The 23329-nt window shown below is 42.3% G+C and overlaps 1 protein-coding gene across 1 annotated transcript in view; it reads left to right on the top strand.

Moving 5' to 3' along the window:
* Positions 1-18930, top strand: part of espnlb (espin like b) — a 116721-nt gene extending 97791 nt beyond the window's left edge. Inside the window, exons 6-10 of the mRNA XM_068041957.1 lie at positions 3125-3283; positions 4625-4766; positions 5456-5586; positions 12320-12520; positions 17046-18930. Of these exons, the coding sequence (XP_067898058.1) occupies positions 3125-3283; positions 4625-4766; positions 5456-5586; positions 12320-12520; positions 17046-18785 (2373 nt within the window). The 3' untranslated portion in view covers positions 18786-18930. The remainder of the gene's footprint in view (positions 1-3124; positions 3284-4624; positions 4767-5455; positions 5587-12319; positions 12521-17045) is intronic.
* The last annotated feature ends 4399 nt before the right edge of the window (positions 18931-23329 follow it).

The following is a 23329-nucleotide window of genomic DNA, read 5'->3' as shown; positions in this document are numbered from 1 at the left end:
GATATGTTTGATTTTTTTTGATTTTACAGTTTATTTCTTTTTTAAACTTTTAAAGGATCAGAAGGAAAGTTTTAACAGCCATAATAAAACTAGTTTAAGTGCATTCGGTCACTTTCAACCCACTGCCCAGCGTCAATAATTGCTGGATTCAGCAGGTAAATGGAAAGGCACTTACCTCCTGGATCCAGCAGTTAAAGCCTGGCTACCCGACCCGAACATGACTAGATCCGACTACATGTGCGGGGTTCGGGTCAGGTCAGGTCTATATTCCGAGTCCAGCATTCAGGCTCGGGTCGGGTCGGGTTGGGCTGGACAGTGCTTCCGGGAAGTCACGGGATCTGGCTAAGCCATGATTCCCCACAACTGCAGCTGCAGGAATAGCCTGCTGCCAGAACAGGTGAAGGAGATTCGTGTCGGGTCAGGTCGGGTTGGGCACGAAAAAAAATTAAAGGGCCTGGGCTCGGGTTGGCTATGGTCGGGTCAGGCTCGGGTCGGGTTTTAATTTTATATCCAAGCCAGGCTTTACCAGCAGTCCTCAGCTCCCTTTAACCACCAGGTTTCCCAAGGCCCAGAGAACTCAGCCAGACAGGGTTAAATTTTAAATGGTGGTTAAATATGAGACACTTAGTCTCATTATAATATTTCAATTGCCAACCTCTCCTCGACCCTCAACCTACCCCGATCCATCTAGCTGCGGCCAGGAGATGGAAACAAAAAGTGTTAATCTAGTCCTGCCACTGAATTCAGCATGACCTGAGGGAAACCAGTTCTTCCAGGTTTCCTGACCTCAAAACAGCACCCACCCCCCCTCCACCCCCCACCTCAGATTTAATACACAGCCCATAGAATCATAAAATAGAACAGCACAGAAGCAGGCCATTCGGCCCATAGAGTCTGCAGCGGTTCTTCTGAAGAGTTTGGTGAAGATCAATCTAGTTAGTACCACTCCCGTGGTCTTCACCCATATCCCTGCAATTCTTTCTCCTTCACGTAATTAGCCAACTCCCTTTTGAAGGCTACTTTTGAATTTGTATCCACCAAACCATCAGGCTGTACATTCCAAATCCTAACCACCCATTGTATAAAAAGAAGTTGTCTCATGTCGTCTCTGGTTCTTTTGCCAATCATCTTAAATCTGTGCTCTCTGGTTATTGACCCTTCAGTGATTGGAAACAGTTTCTCATTATTTACTCTATCAAAACCCTTCCTGATTTTAAACACTTCTATCAAATCTCCTGTGAGCCTTCTCTGCTATAAGAAGAACAGCTCTAGCTTCTCCAGTCTATCCACATAATTGTAATCCCTCAGATGTGGAATCATTCCAGCAAACCTATTCTGTAACCACTCCAAAGCCTTCACGTCCTTCCAAAAGTGTGGTACCCACAATTGGACACAATACACCAGCCAGGGCTGAATCAGGGTTTTATACAGGCTTAGCATAACTTCCTAGCTTTTGTTCTTTATGTCTCTATTTATAAACAGAAGAACATTCGAAATAGGAGCAGTAGACCATTTGGCCCCTCGAGCCTGCTCTGCCATTCAATGCAATCGTGGCTGATCTTCTGCCTCAACTCCACTTTCCCGCCTACTCCCCGTATCACTGACTCCCCGAGAGACTAAAAATCTGTCTACCCAAGCCGGAAATATACTCAACAATTGAGCATCCACAATCCTCTGGGCTAGACAATTCCAAAGATTCACAACCCTCTGTGTGAAGAAATTTCTCCTCACCTTCATCCTAAATGATCAATTCAGGATCCCATATCCTTTCTTAACCGCTTTGTTAACTAGTCCTGTCACCTTCAAAAATCTGTGCACAAACACCCCTAGGTCTCTCTCTCTTCCTGTACCCCTTTAAAATGGTACCATTTATCTTGGATTGTCTCTTCCTACCAAAGTGTATTACCTCACATTTTTCTGCGTTGAATCTCACATGCCATGTGTCCATCCATTCCACCAGCTTGTCTGTGTAACATCCCAATGCAGGGTGTTCCTCTCCGATTGTTTGGACAGTGTGGAGGAGGTTTAATCTGTTTCATATCTATCCGGTGTCTGATGTTGGAGTGTTTGATGGGGTGTAAAGGGAGCTTTACTGTGTATTTAACATGTTCTGCCCAAAATGGGAGTACTTGATTGCACCGTGAAGAGGGATCTTTGCTTTGTACTTGAGCTGGGAGTACAGGCTCTGTCTGACTGCATGAATTAAGGCGGAGGTTCTTCCCTGCTTCCATTTTTGATCTCCCTTTTATTGGCTTGTGGGGAAGTGTCTGACTGTTTAACGTTCATATTAGTCCCGTTTGTGCAATAGTCTTGCCTTAGCATTGTGACATTATGCAGTGTGGAGTGTGCCAATAATTACTGAAGTAATGAAATTTCTGTATTAAATTGGCAGGCAGGCATATTGTTAATGTTAACGGTAGTATAGTGGTTATGTTACTGGACGAGTAATACAGACGTGTGAGGTCAAATCCCATCATGATAGCTTATTAAGTTCAATTAATTAATTAAAATCTGGAATAAAAATTTAGTATCAGTAATGGTGACCGTGAAACTACCTGATTGTCATAAAAACCCATCTGGTTCACTAATGTCCTTTCGAGAAGGAAATCTGCCATCCATACCTGAGCTCCTTACCCGATCTCCAGACCCACAGCAATGTGATTGACTCTTAACTGCCCTCTGAAATGGCCTAGCAAACCACTCAGTTGTATTCAAGAAGGCGGCTCACCACCACCTTTTCAAGGGCAATTAGGGATGGGCAATAAATGCGGGCGTTACTGATAAAACCCACATCCCATGAATGAATAAAAAAAAGGAACTTCACCAAAGCAATGCATGTATCCATAAGGTGTCAGGAAAAAAATGTCAATCTAATACCCAAGCAGGCTGTGAAGGAGGGGAAACAAATACAGGAAGAAGAAGATAGGGAAAAGAGAGAAGAATATCATTATTTTTTGTGAAATGTCTTTTTCTTTGTTATATGCATGGTATAAATGCAAGTCATTGTTGTTTGCTTGTGGTATGCATCACCCTCCTGCATTGGTTAATGTTACTTTCTGGTTTTCTCCCATGTTTCTGGTTCGGGTTAATGTAGATCTCTGACTGATTTCTGCTTCGTTTCCAGCCACCACTGGATGATCCTCCTGCTTCTGTGCAGAGGCAAGAATCCTTTCAGAAAACAAAGAGCATCGTGAGACAGCAGAGCAGCGGTGATTACTACAGGTCAATTAACGAGGGCCGCAGGGAGTCACGTGATTTTCAGAAAGGAATGGAGAATGGTAAGGTAAGGAAGGTCCTCCCAGCTGGGCCCTGTCTTATATCCTATCCTCAAGGGGACAGATTTACATCTAGACTTCCTCAGCATCTTCATTTACTGTCCCTGTTACTATCACTTGGTTCATGGTTTGTATTAATTTTCTAAAGGTACCTTTTAATTAAGGAATTGATTTTTTTCAATGCACGCCAAATGAAAATACCTGGTTTGAGAGGTTGGTAAACAAACCGAGGGTGGTTACAAATCAAAAGGTAGCCCGTGTTTATTTACTAAGGTCATAATGGGAAGTGTGAAGACCCTAAGTAATGGGAACCTTTCTGAACTCTGCCTCAACTGGGGATTTGAATTATTCATATGATTTCCCAGAACAAAGAGAAGATTTGGAGTTGGAAATAATTAGTTTAAATTGCTATCTGGGACATCCCATATGTACCACATTGCAATGGAGATAGATGACGCAGGGGTGCCAGTTGATGTTTTGATCTGTGCGCTTGCTGCCGAAGGCAGTTGGCTTTTAGAAAGCTGTTGTCTTCAAACAAGTAGTTGGCTTTTGGAAAAAGCAGTTGGCTTTGAGAGCAGCTGGGCTCAGGAGCAAAGAGGCCACCAGGAACCGGGGTGCTTCTTTCTGTTTTGAGTACGGTCCAAACTCCAGATTCGGGAGGTGTTGGAAGAGAACTGGAGGATTGCCTAGTGAATGCTAGCAGCAGAATTCCCAGGAAATCTCACACCCTTTGATTCCTAAGAGCTGTGGTACACTTTGGATTGGTCCCAGGAGAAGTGAACAAACTGGCAAGATCCTGTAAAATATGGGGGAATTCTTGGGGTGGAAGTAAAAGTCAAATGGAGGTGTTCTGTTAAGATTTGGAGTTTAGAGTAAACGTCATCATGTTTAGTTAAGATTTTAAGTTTAAAGTATGTGATTTCAAGTTGTAGTGTTAAGTTAGTAGTGTTTTGCTTTGTTTAACTCTTGTACAGTAAATTTTTTTTTGTTTGAAGCGTGAAATCTTGTAGCATAGTTTTTTCAGTAATAGGGAATTTGACTTTACCTTTTGAAAAGTTAACAGTCCCTAATGGGATCGTAACATCCCCTTTAATAGGGGGCTGTCTTGGGTTTACAGTGTACCCTCAGTCTGGACTGAGAGGCTATTGTTTGACCTCACGAGGGTGCAAGGCATAGACTAGCAGTCAGCACCCATTACTGAATCGTTTGAAGTGACCGAACTACTTGGATGCAGCAGTTAACACGGAGATTTACAGAGTGTCTTGCCTCTTGCACATCCTGATTGATGCCATGGGGTTGTGTTGTAATGAATGGTAAGCTCCCTCACTCTGCATGTGATTTCATTTCAGAATACAATCCTGGTGAAACCTGCATCTGCTCAAACATCTCGACAACTGCAGCAACCTGGAACCTCACCGTTGCCATCCCCAACACCACTGGTGCCATCAGCAGCCCCAGTGCTGCCGAGGCAGAATGATCAGAATTCAAGTGGTGAGTATGATCAGCTCTAATCTCCTTTTGTCTCTGTCTATCTGTCTTTTATCCTTACTCTTCTCAGCAAAACTGTAAAGGAAAGACACTGTTGGTCCCAGTTAGCCTGCCATTGTCACTCACCAATATGGGATGGCCTTTGAATGCTTGCTGAGCCATATCTGATCCTGCCCTGAATAGACCTGCAACTGTGAAATAAATTTGAGTTGTCCTACCTTGCAATTTGAGTAAGGATGAATATCAAGGTTATCCGTGTGGGAGAACCTGGGTTTCATGTCAGCCAGGCATGCATTGGATCACTTTGTGACAAAACCCTCTTTACAAACTTCTCTAACAGCAAACATAACAAAAATGAGCACTATGGTGCATAATTATATAATTTAAAAAATACTGTATCCTTTGTTTTGCTCCATGTAGTCCACACTGTCTTCACATGAGTTCCATAATTGGCTTTGTTCTGAGGACTCCTGTAGCCAGGCTGATGTAAGGCTTCCAGCAGTAAGGCTGATGTCAGCTTCTTGCAACCAGGCTGAGGTGAAGCCTCCTGAATCCAGGCTGAGTTGAGATCTCCTGCGGCTAGGCAGAATTACAGCTTCCTGTGGCCAGGCTAACAGGAGGCCTCATGCAGCCAGGTTGAGGTTATGTTCCTGCTTCCATTTGAGTCATGTTCTGTTTTTTTTTCTCTGAAGGTGGGAAGCCCTTTAACATAGTACATCCCACCGAGAACAACAACGCTGCCCTCCTAACAGAGCTCAAGTCAGGAAAGTCATTAAAACCTGCAGGTTTTGGCACTGTGTTCGTGGGCACTGTAGCACAGACGGTAAGTCATTCTGAGGAAGGAATGTATCAAGCGGTTCCACCAGCTGGACTTAACATCAATCTGTAACATATTATAGCACAGGCACTGAGACACATACAAGCACATGCCCACCAGGTACTGAGTCACTCTAATGTTTGTGTCATTGTGGTTGACCGGGATGGTGTAACTGTAATTTTTCAATAATTTTTCTTGTTTCAGACTGACCACAGGAATAAAGGCTCAAGTACTAGTTTGGAGGTAAAACTGCTTTCAGCACCTTATGAACCCAAAATTGCAGCAACAGTGGAAGGGAGGGCAGGGGAGGAGAGGAGCTGGGGAGAACTGTCGAGGGGGTTGGACAACTCAAACCTATCTACGGCTCCAAAGTATATAATCACTCGCTGAGGTTGAAGGCCATGTTTTTGTTGGAAACCCCCTGTGCGGCTGTGTCTGTCAGCAGTATATCTTTTTGACAAGCAATATAAATTAGATTTAAGTGTGTAGCAGGCATCTTCATGTCAGGCTGTTTATAAACTGGTACAAGCTAACGAAAGGCATTTCAATCAGATTCCCCCAAAAAATTAGTCTCTGATATTTTTAATTCCAGTTCTGTCTTTCTTTTTCTATTCTTTCCGTTCTCTCACCCTTTCTCTTTCATTTTCTTTTTTTTTCTCTGCACAACAGAATGAGTAAGAAAGAATCAGAGAATTAATTTACTGTGGAAGATTACAGACAGAAGCCATTCAGCCCACTATGTTGATATTGCCTCTGTATTAGAGAAACCCCAAACTAACCCTGCTGCCCCACTTTCTTCACAGCCCTGTGTCTTCCTCTGCTTCAAATATTTATCTAACCTTTCCCTTAAAAGCTCCAATGGTCTCTGCCTCAATACATCCTGTTTCATACTCCACCAATTCCTTGTGTAAAGAAACCATTTCTCCTATCTTCTCTCTTCATTCTCTTGGTAAAAGTTTTAAATTGATGAGTCCTCTTCCCTGACTCCACAACCAGAGGAACAGTCTTTCCCAATTCATTCTATCAAAATCTTAAAAACCTCTATTAAATCACCTCTTATCCTCCATTGCTCCAGTTGACATCGTCCCAGCATCTCAAGCATCGCCTTAGAACTATGGTTTCACACTGCTGGCATCATGCTGGTAAACCTACGTTGTGTTCTCTATGGTTTTAATGCCCCTTCTATCACTTGATACTCAAAACTGCGGACAGCACATTCAATTTGGCCTATTGTCTAGTACAGATTTATTATTAGCTCTTTACTCTGATATTCTATAACCATATTTATAAAATTGACCTTTCTTATGGCTTTAACTTCCTACATTTACACTTCAAGGAATTATGTCTTTGAACTCCTATGCCCTGCAGTGTCTTTCCAACGAGTGTGTACTTCCTTCCCTTGCTTTCCCTCTGAAATGTATTGCCTCACATTTCTCCGCATTAAATTGCATCTGCCACCTAGAGTCTCATTTCACTAACCTGTTTGTGTCTTCCTGAAGGATATGGAGCCAAGGCAGGCTGATGGAGTTAAGATACAGATCAGTCATGCTCTCATTTAATGGTGGAATAGGCTTGGAGGGGTGAATGGTCTATTCCTGTTCCCATGTTCTTAAGTCTTTTACAGTCGGCCTCACTGTTTGCCAAAACCTCTCATCTGCAAATTTTAATATTATGCTCCCTCTGCCCAAGTCCAACTCATCCAAAAACAAAATATGCCCAACACTGACCACTGGGTTACACCACTCCCAACCCTGATCCAATCCAAGCAAACCCATGTTTACCCTAACTCTCTTTATTTCCTATCAATTAACTTTCTATCAATGCTGCTACACTTTCTCCTCTATCACAAGCCTGTGATTTTGTAACAAGCTTCTTGTGAGAAACCTTATTGAATGCTTTCTGAAAATTCACAGAACAGTATCTACTGCATTTCCTTCAGTTACTATTTCAAACAACTCTTGTTAAATGTATCACACTCCTGTCCTTAACAAATCCATGCTGCATGTCGCCCATGCATCTCCAACTGCTCACTAATTTAATTTTAGTTTGAATTCTAATTGAGGCTTGCAGCAGTGCTAAGTGTGTGAGAGTGCGGACGAGCATATGAATGTCAGGTATAATTCCTGATGGACAGAGATTGTTGGTAGGTGAGGGATAGAGTGAGATGAAGTGAACAGTGTCTGAGGTTAGTGTTGCAGTTGGTAGGATATGGCATTTGAAGATGCATTCACTGATGTTGACACTCGTGTGAGGTCATTGAACCTCTTACAGCATTGCATCTAGGCCCTTGGGGGCTTGAATCTTGGCATTGACCTCCACGACTATCTGCTCCCACTGCCTTTTAAGTGTGTATCCAGAGGGCCGCCTGGCTACCTGCGGGATAAAGAACATCTCTCCACCAAAGTCTTCTTTGCAACTCCTCCATCAAAGACTCCAGTGCAGCATCTGAAAATTTGGAGTCCACACTCTCCAACGTGGTGGCATCTTTCAGTGTTTCCCAGGTCAGCTTCCCTTCCTGTATGACTGCTAGCACCTACACCAGCCCCAACGCACCTCCCCTTTAAGAGGTGCAGGTTAACTTTAAACACTGCAGACTAGTCACTCACAATATTGGCTGCCAGCTGATGAGTCCAGACAATCAACAGCATGGTTAGCGCTGGCTGAACATTGAAATCATTGAAATGAACGGGCAGCACAAAGTTTGCATGCTGTGTTCCCTATGTCCTGCAAAAGGAATGTTATGTGTTAACCTTATTAATACCTGGCGATATTTAGGTGGTACCACTATCTGTTCAACAACTGTCCAGTCTTCGTCCGCAGGTCTATGATGCGGTTTCCATTTCCTCCTCAAAACCCCTTTTGCCATACAATAGCCTTCCAGAACTCCTTTTCCCTCAGCTTCTGTCAGAGCCGTCTGTGCTATTCAGTATATCTTTGGATCAGCTTGCTGTGCTGCAATGATAGAAGATCTGTTAAACATCTCATTTGGATTAACTAAATCCCCAAAATAAGGTTTCAGATACTTGGCTATCTGATTGTGGTGCCACTTTTACATCTGACAACGGATCCTGTTTAGCCATTGCTTGGGTGACTACACATGCAGGAAATATTCCTGGAACTTGTTCATGTAATTGCGCCATTTCCTTAATTTCACTTGGTTCCTCTGTAATTATAGGAGAAACTGATATTTTTGATCCAGCCAAATCATTTTCTAGGAGTAGATCAGTTCCCTCAACAGGCAAATTGTGGACAACTCCTACAGTTACTATCCAAGATATTAAGTCACTCTCTAGGCCTACTTTATATAAAGGTATGGGTATATACTCCCTGCCAAAGTTAACCTGCACCTCTTAAAGGGGAGGTGCGTTGGGGCTGGAGTAGGTGCTAGCAGTCATACAGGAAGTGAATCTGACCTGGGAAACATTGAAGGATGGCACCACGTTGGAGAGTGTGGACCCCAAGTTTTTCAGATGCTGCACTGTAGTCTTTGATGGAGGACGTGCAAAGGAGACTTTGGTGGAGAGATGTTCTTTATCCCATTAACTAACACTTTAGCGTTCAAGTTGCTCTCTGGTGGAAACACTTTATATCTTTCCTTAGCAAGAGTCTTTGGATTGCTCCTGTATCCCCCTGAGTATAATGATAGGTTTCCCTGCCTCACTTACAGGATATGGATTTACTTTCCTCTTTGACAAAAATTCATTATAACTTTCGGGTATCTTATCCTTAACCTCTACACTCTCTTTTGTTTTTGTATCTACTTTTATAGCTGCCATTAAAGCTATAGCTTGGTCTGCTATACTCTCAGTCAGTGTCTTTTCTTCTGCATTAGCTTTGCATACCCCAACAAGTCCTATGGGTTTACCTCACTATTTCCAGCATTCTGAACGAAGATGACCTGTTTTGTGGCAATGATAACACTTTGGCTTGCGAACCTCACTTCTACCCTCAACACCTTCCTTTCTGACCTGAGGAGGTGATCTTGAGGCATTCCCAGCTGTTCCTTCTTGTCCCCGGCTACTTGCCTTCCTTTCACTCTCCCACTTTCTATCCTTCTTGGGTTTATGGGGTGACGGACAAAAGGTTTTGGCTTTTTAACAAGCTCAAAATCATCAGCAATTTCCACTGCTTGCCTAGCTTTCAAAATTTTCAGGTTATCTACATGAGTTCTGACTACTGAAGGAATGGAGTTTTAAATTCCTCCAAGAGAATCAACACTCGAAGGTTCTCATGTGTGATTTCCATCTTTAATGCCCATATCCAACGGTCAAAATTAATTTGCTTCATCCTCTCAAATTATACATACATCTGCCCAGCCAATCTCCCTAAGTTCTGAAACTTCTGACGGTAGGCTTCAGGGACTAACTCATACGCAGCGAGAATAGCCTTTTTTGCCATCTCATAATCTGCAGACGCCTCTTCAGGAAGCATGGCATAAACTTCATGAGCTCTGCCTACCAAACTGCTTTGCATAAGCAGTGTCCAGCTTTCTTTCGGCCATTTCATCTGTTTGGCTATTTTTTCAAAAGATATGAAAAATGCCTCTACGTCCCTTTCCTCAAACATAGGAATTTAAACAACTTATTGCTGGGGCCTGAGCTGAATTCAGATTCTTCCTGACCTGAATTTTCTTTGGAGTCAAAACCACCCCTTTGTCTTAGTTCCATCTTTTTAAATTTGAATTCCCTTGCTTCTTTTTCACTTTCTCTCTGAAATTCAAGTCTAAGTCTTTCCAATTCTATTGCTTTTTCTTTTTCCTGGTGAAGCTCAAGTTTTTCAATGCTATTGCTGTTTCATTTTCCGTTTCAGGTTTTTCTCGTTTCTAACTAAATTCTAGCCAATTCTACTGCATCACTGACTTACTACCTTCTTGTTCCTCAGTCTTCTTCTAATTCCACATGTTGGGCTATTAGGTCAATTATCACTGCTTTTTTAGCACCTGATTTCAATTCTAACCCCAATTTTACCGCCAATTCTTTTAGTTTATTCTTAGTTAAAGTTATCAAGTCATTGAGGGATACATTATCCTTACCCAGAAACTCTGCCGCAACAACGAATGCCATTACAATGGTATGGACTGTACCTTATTATACAAGAAACCTGGTTCTTTTTATTTTATGTAATTGGCATTAGATTTGGATCCCAACAATTGAATTTCCAATTAATATGATCCCAGACGCGAGAGCAATTAATATGCAAGCCCCCCCCAATTAGTCTGATTCTGATCATGGATGACAGCCCCCAATTAAATATGTTACGTCTGCAGCGGGAGCAATGCTCTGTTAGTTCAGTCCCATCACTCCACAGTTCACAGCATATTTGGTAATTTTCACCAAAATCAGAAAAACTGCCAAATTAAACATTCTAGTATCCCCAGAATGAAACAGACCAAACCAGGTATCTTCAGACAACAACAAATTAACTATTTATTTAAAAAAAACTAAAATCTTAAACACTGTTAAGATATGTCTAAAAATCTTATAACTGCTTAAGTTAATCTAACTCCCGCATTCACACACATACGTTCAAAAAGAACAGTGGTCCAGTTTAGAAGGTAGAGTTTTTAAAATTAGCTGTCTCATTAGAATAAAATAAATAAGTAAGTTTTTGCGTTTTACATTCCCAGTAACTGTGGTCTTCTGATGTGAAGATAATCAAAGTTCACTTGAAATCTTCACTTGGATTTGATGAAAATACTGGGTTCTTGATTCGCAGACAGTTCGGCTACAGTAGCATTAACAGTTCCTTCCACGATAAGCACAGCAATACAAATAATTTGTTAAGAAAGAAAAGCTTTTCTTATTTACTTAGGGAATTAACTTGGTTTGTAGCCTAGTAGAATTTGTCTTGAGAGAGAGAACAAAACAACTCCTTTCTTCAGATTGCCTCGCTGGTAAGCTCTCAGAACCAACTGTTTCATGTGGTTTCAATGTGCAAGCATCACACACAGTCAAAATGGACATACCATAACATGTGACCTGTCTCTCTGCTGCTGTTGCTCGGTAACCAAAATGTAGCTGTGGTACACTGTCTCTCCAGAATGTTCTCCTCCTTTAAAAGCACCACTTTTTAACAGCCTTAAAGGCACACACTTTTTTTTAATCCGGGGAGAAAAAAAAATTCAAGTCCATGACAGCTGTCTGTGTTACAATCAATAGGTACAATGAATCGTGTATTGTGATCACTGCACCCATTTTTTTCAGTGTCATCTCATGTGAGTTTCTCCTGCTCATCCTTAAGTGGTCCTATCCCTATCTTAATTTTCCTGTTGTTACTCATGTGCCAATTGAATACTTTTTTTTTAAAAATTCTTCATTTCTTTTTTAAGCTAATCATTTTCCCTGTTGTTATCCTTTCCTTTATTGTCTGCTCTTCTTCAAATTGAAGGATTTCATTCAAATTAACCTAAACAGAAGATATTGTCCTGAAGTGTCATCAAGACCTGCAGTTGGGCTTGAACTTGCAATCTTCCAACTTGAGGAGAGAGTGCTCCCAACTGAGCCAAATTAACACTTGAGTTAAGTTGATATTTGAGAATAATCCATTGGGGAATTTTTAAGTCATGGGATAAGGTGTCTTATAAAAGCAAACATTCCTTATTGTGCAGTGATGCAAAGATCTAATATGACAGCAGGTGGGAAAATCAGCCAAGAATTACGAGGTCATGGAAATCAATCCAACTTCTCTTTCTTGATCCCAAAGCATTCAGATAATTTTATTGCAATCTCATCTCATACAGAGCCAAAACTTAACGTCCAAAGAGGAGTCGAAAGAGAATGGATTAATGCCATTGCCCGTTGATGAGGTCCCCTCTACTGATGTTGATTTGCTGGTGCCCACACACGACGAGAAGGGGCATCCCATCCCGGAGTGGAAGCGTCAAGTTATGGTACGAAAACTGCAGGCACGTCTCCAAGATGAAGAAGAGCAACGGAGAAAGGTGAGACGAATGCTTGCATGAGGAGCTTGCTGAATATGTATCTGCTACTTTGTGTGTGAATGCAATATCAGCCTGGTTTAAATACTCACCAACAGTTAATAAAGTTGGGCTTAAGGGAATTGACAAAACTGATCCAGGTAAATTGTTTTCTGTGGTGAGGGGTTCAAACCGCAGGGGACAAAAGTTCTACATGAGGTAATTGAGTTGTGGAATAAGTTACCAGGGAAGGACATTGAAGCAGACGGTGTAAATAGTCAAAAAGCAGTTAGATGAGTTTCTGGAGGGAAAAGGGATGCAAAAAAAAGTGGGTAGGTGGGCTTGAGGGATATGGTGATAGAATAGATAGATGTATTTGAGGGATAAAGTAAGAGAGTGGGTATTATAGTTAGTCTTTTCAGAATGTTGGGCTCTTTTTATTCCAATTTTTAAGTTGTGATGTCCTATTTGTATTTTAGCATATCCTTATCATTTCATACATATTGGTGATAAGGATAATTCCTCGGACAATGCATCCTCGCTTTTATGACCAGAGAATAATACAGCACAGAAAGATGTCATTTGGCCCATTGTGCCTGTGTCGGTGTCTCCGGTGTTAGGACATCACACAGGACTGATAATCAGAGTCATTAAAGTTAAAGTAGATGATATTGAGTTGCCAGATGAATTTTCCCTGTTATCAAGGGGGGGATACCTGAATTCTTAAGGAATGGGCCAATCTCTGCTTTAAGTGAGCAATTTGGAAAATTGGCGTTTCCTGTTGTTTTTCAGTTGACCCCTAAACAGCAGTGCACCACTGATTAATGGCAGTCTTGGGGCAGATATTCTGTATATAACTCCACGCAACGCAACATCATGAATGGAGTGGGATTGAAGAGGGAGTGGATGGAGGTTTAAGGGTTTGGTGAATGGCAATGGAGTGAGGAAGTGGGGTGAGTATAGAGGTTGACTGATTAGTTCAAAGAGAAAGTGGTTGTAGGGGTAGTAATGACAGTGTGTAGGGGAGCAGTAAGAGTGAGGGTGTGGTAGAAAGAGGAGAGGGTAGTGAGAAGGCAAAGGCTTGCGGGTACAATGGGGGAAGCATGAGTAATGATCGACCATGAGATGGAACCTGCTGAAGGCCACAGTTTTCCGGTAGCCCCTACGGGAAAATGCAGCCTGCAACCATTGGTGGCTCCTTTCCATGCCATGCTATCTACCACAACTCTCCTGAAAGGAAAGAGGAAAAGGGCAGGAAAAGACTCAAAAAGTGTTTGGGAGAAAGAGGGAGAAGTGAAAGTGAGATGGAAAGAGAAAGAAAATGGTAGAGAAAAATCCCATCACAAGGGTTACGGAAACTGGTTAGAGTGACCATATTCTCAAATTTATCATCCTCTGATCAATCAATTCATCTGAGAGTTAGGGCCTATAACAAGCTCTGTTGTGTGGTCTCTCCAACACATTCAAAGACAAGAAGAATCCTGTGGAGAGTAGATCCAGTAGCTTGAGAAAAACTAAAGAAAAGTTTTCTGTTTGTTTTCTGATTGTTTTCCTGCACACACTATCAAAGCTTACCCAGTTTTTAGAACCAGTGATGACCAACGGGCCTGCTTTTTTTTATATAGTGCATGGGTGATTTGTTTAAATGTGCTGGCCTTTTAAATTTTTTTTGTACTGCTGCACAGACATGGTAACTTAAAGGGGCCAACTTATGTGCGGCCTGTGCGGGAACTTTCGGGTTGCCGTGTGGCCACACAGTTTAGAGAAAACATTGGAGATGACACCTCTTGAGGCAGTAGACTCCAAAAACTCAAATGACAGCCTAAAATACAGAAACTAAAAACTAAAGCAAAGAAGATCCAAAAGCCTCACATTGATAAATTATATCTTCAGAGTTCCTCCTGTACCCATAGTAGAAATTCCACATTTTGTGATTGATATTTGGTAAAGAGATAGTCAGCTGTTCATCCCATGGACCTACCTTGTCCACTCGCCCAAGGTGTCAGAGTCACACTATTGCGAGGGTAACTCAATGCATGTGATGCTGTGCGTTGGATAGTGGGCTCTTCCATGACTCCGGGTGTTACGCTGGTGCCAAAACATTGTTATTTTAGTTGTTGCATCGTTACTTTCCACAAGTCTCAATAGAGTCAACAGAGCTGGAGCTCTTTTGGATTTAGCAGCTCAATATTTTGACGTTTATATCTTTACTGGCTGAGGAACCCCAAATGTAATGAGGGCAACAGATGCCTGGGTCAGACCCAGTCTGTGTTTAGTTTTGCGCATCACATCTGAAGAAAAGGAGAGGGTATAGTACTGATTATTAGAATGATACCAGAGTTAAAATTATAAAGGGTTAAAATATGAGGACAGGTTGCATAAATTTGGTTTGTATTCCCTTGAGTTTAGAAGATTGAGAAGTGAACTTATCAAGGCATTGAAAATGACAACAGGATTCAATAGAGTATATATAAATAAACTAATTCCTCTGGGAGGGAATAAAGAACAAGGGGACATAACCTGAAAGTCAGAGCTAGGCCAGCTCAGAGTGCAATTGGGAAGCACTTTTTCCACACAGAGGGTAGTAGAAATCTGGAACGTATTCCCCAAAAGGCTCTGGATATTGGGCCAATTGGCATTTTCCAGACTGAGACTGTTTGGGATAGAAATGCAATACTAATATGCCTCCTGGCTTGCTGTAGTCATGTGACCTACCATGAGGCACTCACTGCAGGCATCCAACAACAGGCAGTTCAATAGAGACAAGCAGGATTGTTGTCCTAATAGCTCGTAACAGAGACTGATAGATTTTTGTTAGGTAAGGGGAATGAAGCAAAGGTGGGTAAATGGAGTAGAGGTGCAAATCAGACACAGCTTAAATAAATGAACAGGCTCAAGCAGTAAATGGCCTACTCCTGTTCCTATGTTCCATTGACATATAGTATCAGAGTACATGGTCATGTATTGTTTCGATCTGCAACGTCGGGATTGTGTATTTGCAAACCTACAGACTCCGTGTGCATTGCTGCGTATTTGCAAACCCACAGTCTTAATGCATGTTGCAGATCTACAGGCTCGGGCTGTGTTGCTGTGTGTTTTGGTGTGTTTTGCATACAGGTCGTGTCAGTGTGGATTTCTCTATATTATGCAGACCTGCAGTCTCTGGATATGTTGTGTGTTTTATCAAACTGGAGTCAGTGCAGATGTCTCTGTATTATGCAGACCTGCAGATTATGGGTGTGTTTCAGTGTGTTTTGCATACAGGCAGTGTCAGTGTGGATTTCTCTATTATGCAGACCTGCAGTCTCTTCGTGTGTTTGCCGACCTGCAGTTTCAGTGTGAATTGTGATTGCATTGTGTTGCATTTTCTAACCCTCGTTTGGTATTTGTGCATCACCTTTAAGGATAAGGCTCATCTTGCGAAAAAAAGAAAAACATTGGATTCCACACAATCCATGAACAAAATTTATATTCTTTGAATTTTCATTTAAGGGACACTATAGTGCTTCTTGATCTGGGTGATGTCAGTGCTGGGAAATGGAGCACTTTTCCACTTCTTGCTTTCAGTGCCAATGTCAAACACTTGCAAGCTAGACATGGCACAGATTTAGAGTAAAGCTCTCCTCTACACTGTCCCATCAAGCATTTCCAGGGTAAGTACAGTACAGGTTAGATAAAGCAATACTCACTCTATGCTGTTCTAAATTGAACACATGGACCGTAACCTCTGACAATAAAATAGGGTTCGATTAACCTAAGGGTTAGAGTGTGAAAAGGTTTAGAGTGTGTGGAAAGTTAAAATGATCCAGAAGTTAGAGTAACCCAAGGCTTAGCAGGTTGGGTTAGACTAACCTAGGAGGTAGAATGACTCAAGGGTTATAGTGTCCTTTGGGTTAGAATGATCCTTGGGTTAGAGTGCCTCCGGGATGTTAAGAGTGACTGAGGATGTAGGAGGGGTGGTCGCAGTGCTGGTGGATTGAGTGACTCTGGGGCAGTTAGTGTCTTGGGAGGTTTAACATGAGATGGCAGAGGATGGGGTGGTGGTGGTTAGAGTGAGTTGGGAATTAGACTGCCCCTTAGGTTAGAGCACCCATTGAGTGACTGGGGGTTAGAGTCCTCCTTGGGTTTGAGTGACTCGGGAGGTACTGTGTCCCTATTGTTAGAGTTTCCTGCAGGTTGGAGTACCCCATTCCATTGTTCTGACATCTTTCACTTTCACAAGCAGAGACAACAAAATTGACCAGAAATGAAGACTGAACAAAGATTTTATAGATATGTTATGAATACTTGGGGAAAGGTCATGATTTGAAGCTGTAAACTGTAAAAACTGGGAGAAATATGGCCAAAGATTCTTACATATTAGAAGTGAAAGATCCAAATAAAAATTGAACTGCCTGAGCTAAATGAAGAACATCTAGTGACCTCCTCAGGAAGGTCTCACCCTATTTGTAGTATTCTGTTGCCTTTGATTTGGAAACTTGTCTTATCCTTAGTCACGGATTGCGGTGTGGTTTGAGGCTCCATTTTAAATATTGTTTGTTCTGTCAAGCACAAAGGAAGTGGTTATGTACAGACGGAGATATGGAGGTATTCCCAGGAACACAATGCCATATTGGGCCCATTTGGAGAGCTTCTGACTGAGGATGACCTCATCTACCTGGAGAAGCAGATCGAGACTGTCCAAGTGATGAAGAAGTGCCAGGAGTATGAGGGTGAGCTGAACCGGTTGGCATTACAATTGCGAACCATTCTCCCTGCTCCCATTGTCAACATAACGGTCAATACTCAGCTTTTACATCAGGATGCAGGCAAGGAGGAACACGCGCCTTTGCCTGTGTGGTGCAACAGGTTATCCGGCATTGTGAGGACTATGTCACTCCTCCTGTCAAATTTAAATGAAAAGGATCGCACGGACCATGAAAGCAAGGAAATTACCAGAATGCCAAATGTGGAATTGGCAGCTGTCTCCGCTCCAAGGCCTGACCAAATGTCCTCAAGAATGAGCAGGAACAAAGTGGAGAATGAGATCCAGCAGTTTGGTGTCTCTGTACGCACCCTCAAAGCAAACTTTGAAAAGCAATGTGTAACAAAAGAAAAAGCATTGGCATCCCCCAACACGAAGGGAAATCAGAAAGATATGGCAAAAGAGGACAAGAGCAATGGGGAATCTTGCTCCAACACTTCTGAACATAGAGAAAGGGCTCAAAGTGCAGAAGGTACTCGTGATGGTATCACCATTGTTGAAGATGAATCTTGGCACAAGAATATCAACAGAGCTCAGCAGAGTGAGTTGCGTAAAGGACAACTGCCCTATCCTCTGCAGTCAGACAGCACTGAGGACAGAAGCGACTCAGGAATCTGTTCAAAGAATGATGCAGCAGAAGACAACTCTGCACGTTCCCCTGTGACAGAGTCGACTAGTCTGAGGAAAGAAAGAATAGTTGTGTTATTTCTGGGTCACTGGAAAAAGTCAACTTACACCATGTCTTTGAAAATGAAAGTCAGAGACTTGCATAAAGTTGCCAGCATTGAAAACAGCAGTGAACCACCAAAAGATGGAGGGATGGCTGAAACAGGGGAGAGTGGTCGAAAACCACAGTTGGAAACACAGCTGGAACCCCAGTCTAAGCAATGCATACAAAACGGAAAACTTAGACATCTGTTTCTACAGCAAAGAACCATCACCAAACTCATCAGCAACTGGAGAAATATCATATCCCATGTTCCATCCAGGCAGATTAGGCGACTGAACCGGCAGAGGATCACCTACTCACCTGAGCAGTTTCTCCCTCGTGTCAATGGTGTTCCCATTGACCACAATAGTCTGACCCTTGACCTTTTCATGCTGGGATACTTCCACATTCTTGAACTCGACCTTCCCCCAGATGAAAGGAAAATGAGGCATCTTCTGTGTTTCGAGGTGTTTGACCACTTGGGGAAGTTCAGTTGGGACTTGGTCCGTGCGTTCCATAAGGCCGTCATTGAGGAGATTGATGCTGGCAAAAGGGAATGGAAGAATGGGTTTGAAGACATTAAGCAAAGGTTCTTCAGCAACCCTGAAAACATGGCAGCTACAATGGATTCCCCCACACAGCCCGTGAAGGCTGTGAGACCGGTGCCCAAAGTCATTGTGCAAAGTGCCACACCCGAAGAGGATGAAATTCCGATAGGGAAAAACTACTCCTCTGATCTCGGAGGCTTCAGCAATGATGAGATTTGCAAGTACATTGATAGAAGCTTTGCTTTCTGGAAGGACAAGGAAGCTGAAATTTTTGATTTTGAGGAGTAGCTTCCGGATGACTATCCGTTCTACTGGTGTGGTTAGAATTCCTTCAGCTGATGGGAGAACAGTAGATGTCAGTTCTGTGATGGCCCAAAGGATTCATGTTTCAAAGATTTGGACATTTGTGACATAGAATGAAGATTTTTTTGGTGCTTGTAAAGTCTTTTAATAACTGTGTTATAAGTTGAATCCTGATCGGTTGTACATTTTAATTCTACTTAAATGTTGACAGTTCAGTGATTTTAGGTGGGTTGTTATCACTAATCAGCAGAACTCAGTAATCCACTCTCCATAATGAACAGAACCCAGTTCTTCACTCCCCATAATGACTCTACCATTACAGTAACCTGAATCTCGCTGGCACTCTATTCATGTACACCTCTAGCTAGAACAATTGTGAAATTCCTGATGACAGAAGTCTGGCAGGAGCGCAGTTTTGTTTAAAAAAAGTATCAGCTAAGCTAGTTACTAACCAAACTGCATGTATTGCCAAAAGAATATTTCTTTCCAGCTATGTTGTTGGAGGTCCAACACATTCAGTGAGCTAAATATAACCACCTTGTAATACTGTGCTACCAAAGGAGTCAAGCCCCATAGATAGAAATATAACCTGCCTCAGTTGGTTGCATTATTGCATCTGACTCCACCCCACCCAATGTAAAATCTATGCTATCACAGACTGTACCCCACCCATTTAATCTCCATCCACAGCTAATGTGCAATCAGTCCTATCCTGGATTCAATGGCACCCATTTAATCTCCTTCAGTAGGCCATATATGCAATCTGTTTTATTATGGAATCTATCTACCCCCTTAATCTCCTTTTATTGCTCTATACACAACTCCTCTGGAAAGCTTGCCTGAAACTATGAAATCACATACATTGTTCTGACCCAACCCTGTGTTGTGCAGTGTGTCGGTCCATTAATGTAGTGAGCCAACAACTTGTTTTGCTTTTATACTGTTCAAGGCATATAGTATTACTCCAGATTGACACAACAAAAGACATGTACCTCAGATTCCAGCAGTGAAAAGGATTCTTGTTGCTACACATTAAAAATAACTATCTATTTAGCATCTTCTCACATCGTCAGGAGATTTCAACGCACATTACATCTGAAAATTAGTTTTGCAGGCAGCAACTGTTGTTTAAGTAAACAAAGAAAGTAATTTGCACACAGCAAGATACCACAAACATCAGTGAAACGGATGCCCAGTTAATCTGACTGTGATGGAACTATTTGAGTAAACAATGTTGGTTAGGACAGCAGGCAAACCTCTGAACTGGCAGACTGTGCCTCAGATTAATGCATCGCCCAACACTCTCAAATAGAATAGGGCTTGAACCAATGACTTTCCAACTCAGAGGTGGGAGTGCATGCCATTTGAGTCAAAGTAAGCTAACACTGCTGTCTGCAAACAGTGGCAGGTTCAAGAGTATCAGCAAAATAAGCCTCCCTCCAGCTTACACCACTGTTAGAATATGAACAGCTTAACTTTGTACCAGTTGAAAGTAATTAATTTGAAACTGTCCTGAAATATAATAATAGCTAAAACTTCACCCAAAGCATATACTTCCAATCACCTTCAAAATTCCTCCATCTCCATATGATAGGTACCTGCCTCTTTTGTCTTTCTATACAGATCATTATGGGCACCTTCTACTAGAATGTCATGAATTGCCCAGTCATATTGCTAAGTAATTAAAAGTCACTTGTTTAACGAACATTTGAGAGCCAGCTAGAAAAAAAGTCACTGCAGATAGTTTGATTTTCTTACACACTTTTATATATGAATTGGCCATATAGGGTAAGTGAATAAATTAGGATTGTCAGAGCATGCCGAGGAAGACTGTGAGTTGCCTATTGCTTCTCCAGTTCATATTCTGCTGGTCCTTTGTGCTCTTTACAGGTCCTAGCATCAAACTGATGATTTATTCTTATCTACAGCAATTGGTTTACACCTAATAGCTGAGTTAACCCTCCCATGCCCCACCCACTCAAAGAAAACTCCAAAATATGCAAATAAAATTGTATTCAACTGGTTTTCTCCCGACACGCCCATCATCCCACAGATAGTTCCTGAATGGTACAATGTACATTTGCATCTGAAATTGAGAAATTAACTTCCTCTGCTTCACTAAATCCTTACAGGAAAGTTAGTTAATGATTTAGCCAATATTGCAGTTTAACAAAAAAAAGAGATTACAGTAATACTAGGTCCAACTTACTGCTTCTTCTGAATGGATCAACAGTGCTTTTTTTTTTAACTCATTTGATTTTTGACCAACTGAATTGCATTTTTCAAGATTGCCTGTACAAAAAGCCAGTGGCTGTAACTTGTCATACTTTGGTCTGCAGTTTATTTGATGGTGTGATGCTATAGTAACACCAGATCATGGCAGTGGCAAGGTGTGCAATATTAGAAAGAGGTGGGTTTTTTCTTAGCTGAGGATTGAGGAGCCTGATAAATGCTTTTACTGTCCACCAGATATACAACTTGAAATTAGGAGAATGTTTAGGGGTAAACCTTCTTCAGCTCCTGGGCAGATCACCCACCCATTATAGAACTCGTCTGACGGTCATCCCATTGATTCCCATTCTACCAGATTGACAGTAAAATGACCCCATAATGTTTTTTGGATAGGGTTCACATTACAGGAATCACTCGCAAATCAGAAAATATAGCAGAAGCATCCACTTTCATAATGAGTAAAAATGAGTTGGGAGTTTACCTTCCATCTAAAGAAGCCTTTCCCCAAATGAGCTGTGGTTTCACAGTGTCTGCTGCTCATGTATCCTGGGTACTGCAATAATACTAGAGATTGGAGGAGTCAGGATGGTACTGAAGGTTAGACACCAGCCATTCCTGGAAGCTGGGTGCAAAACCAGCACAGACTGATGGGGAAAGTTTATTCTCTGTTGGTGGTTTTAAGGCCATATTTGAAATGTGTTTGGAGCATTTCAGTTTTCTCCAATTCCACATGACCACCCACAAACTGGGCACTAACTTCCAATGAATTAGCAATCAGAGAAGGCACAGAAAAACTGTTGTTTGAAATGTAACAACCCTTTCTGGTACAGTACAAGGCACTCTTCTGTCAGTAGAGAAACTTCACTGTTTATCTAAACCAGCTGTAGCTGTCCTGGGAGCATTCATTGAGACAATGCAGAGAGAGCGTCACTCCATATTGGAGTCACTCGGCTCCAGACAGCCTTGGTCCAAACATGGGCTAAAGAACTGAATTCCAGAGGTGAGGTGAGAGACGGCCCTTGACATCAAGGCAGCATTTGACTAAGTGTGGCATCAAGGGGTCCTAGCAAAACTGAAGTCAATGGGAATCAGGGGAAATGCTCCACTGGTTGGAGTCATACCTAGCAGAAAGGAAGATGGTTGTGATTGTTGGAGGCCAATTATCTCAGCCCCAGGATATCACTGCAGGAGTTCCTCAGGATAGTGTCCTAAGCCTAACCATCTTCAGTTGCTTTATCAATGACCTTCCCTCCATCATAAAATCAGAAGTGGGGATGTTCACTGATTGTGCAGCGTTCAATACAATTTGCAACTCCTCAGATACTGAAGCAATCCATGGCTGCATGCAACAAGACCGGGACCTCATTCAGGCCTGGGCTGAAATGTGGCAAGTAACATTTGCACCATACAAGTGCCAGGAAATGGCCATCTTCAATAAGAGAGACTCTAACCATCTCCCCTTGACATTCAATGGCATTACCATCGCAGAATCCCCCCCCTATCAACATCCTAGGGGTTACCATTGGTGAGGAATTTAACTGGACAGAGGCTAGGAATTATGTGGCAAGTAATTCACCTCCTGACTCCCCAAGGCCTGTCCACCATCTACAAGGCACAAGTCAGGAGTCTGATGGAATACTCTCCACTTGCCTGGATGAGTGCAGCTCCAACAACACTCAAGAAGCTCAACACCATTCAGGACAAAGCAGACCACTTGATCAGCACTCCACTAACAACATTAAACATTCACTCTCTCCACCACCGGTGCACAGTGGCAGCAGTGTGTACTATCTACAAGATGCACTGCAGCAACTCACCAAGCCTCCTTTGACAGCACCTTCCAAATCCATGACCCCTACCACCTAGATGTACAAGGGCAGCAGCTGCATGGGAACACCACCAACTGCAAGTTCCCCTCCAAGCCACACACCATTCTGACTTGGAACTATATCGCTGTTCCTTCACTGTCGCTGGGTCAAAATCCTGGAACTCTCTCCCGAACAGCACTGTTGGTGTACCTGCACCACACAGTCTGCAGCCATTCAAGAAGGTGGCTTACTACCACCTTCTCAAGGGCAATTAGGGATGGGCAATAAATGCTGGCCTTGCCAGCGATGCTCACATCCCAAGAACGAATGTAAAAAATTACTTGGAGATGTGGAGGGCTTTAGAGAGGGTGCAGAGATTTACTAAAATGATACGAGGGATTTCAGTTATGTGGTTTATTGGAAATGATGGGATTGTTCTTCGAACAGAGAAGAGCAAGGGGAGATTTAATAGAGGAGTTCAAAATTATG

Source organism: Heterodontus francisci, chromosome 11 (genome assembly GCF_036365525.1).
Source record: "Heterodontus francisci isolate sHetFra1 chromosome 11, sHetFra1.hap1, whole genome shotgun sequence".
Lineage (NCBI taxonomy): Eukaryota > Metazoa > Chordata > Chondrichthyes > Heterodontiformes > Heterodontidae > Heterodontus > Heterodontus francisci.
This window is presented reverse-complemented; position numbering and strand designations above follow the sequence as displayed.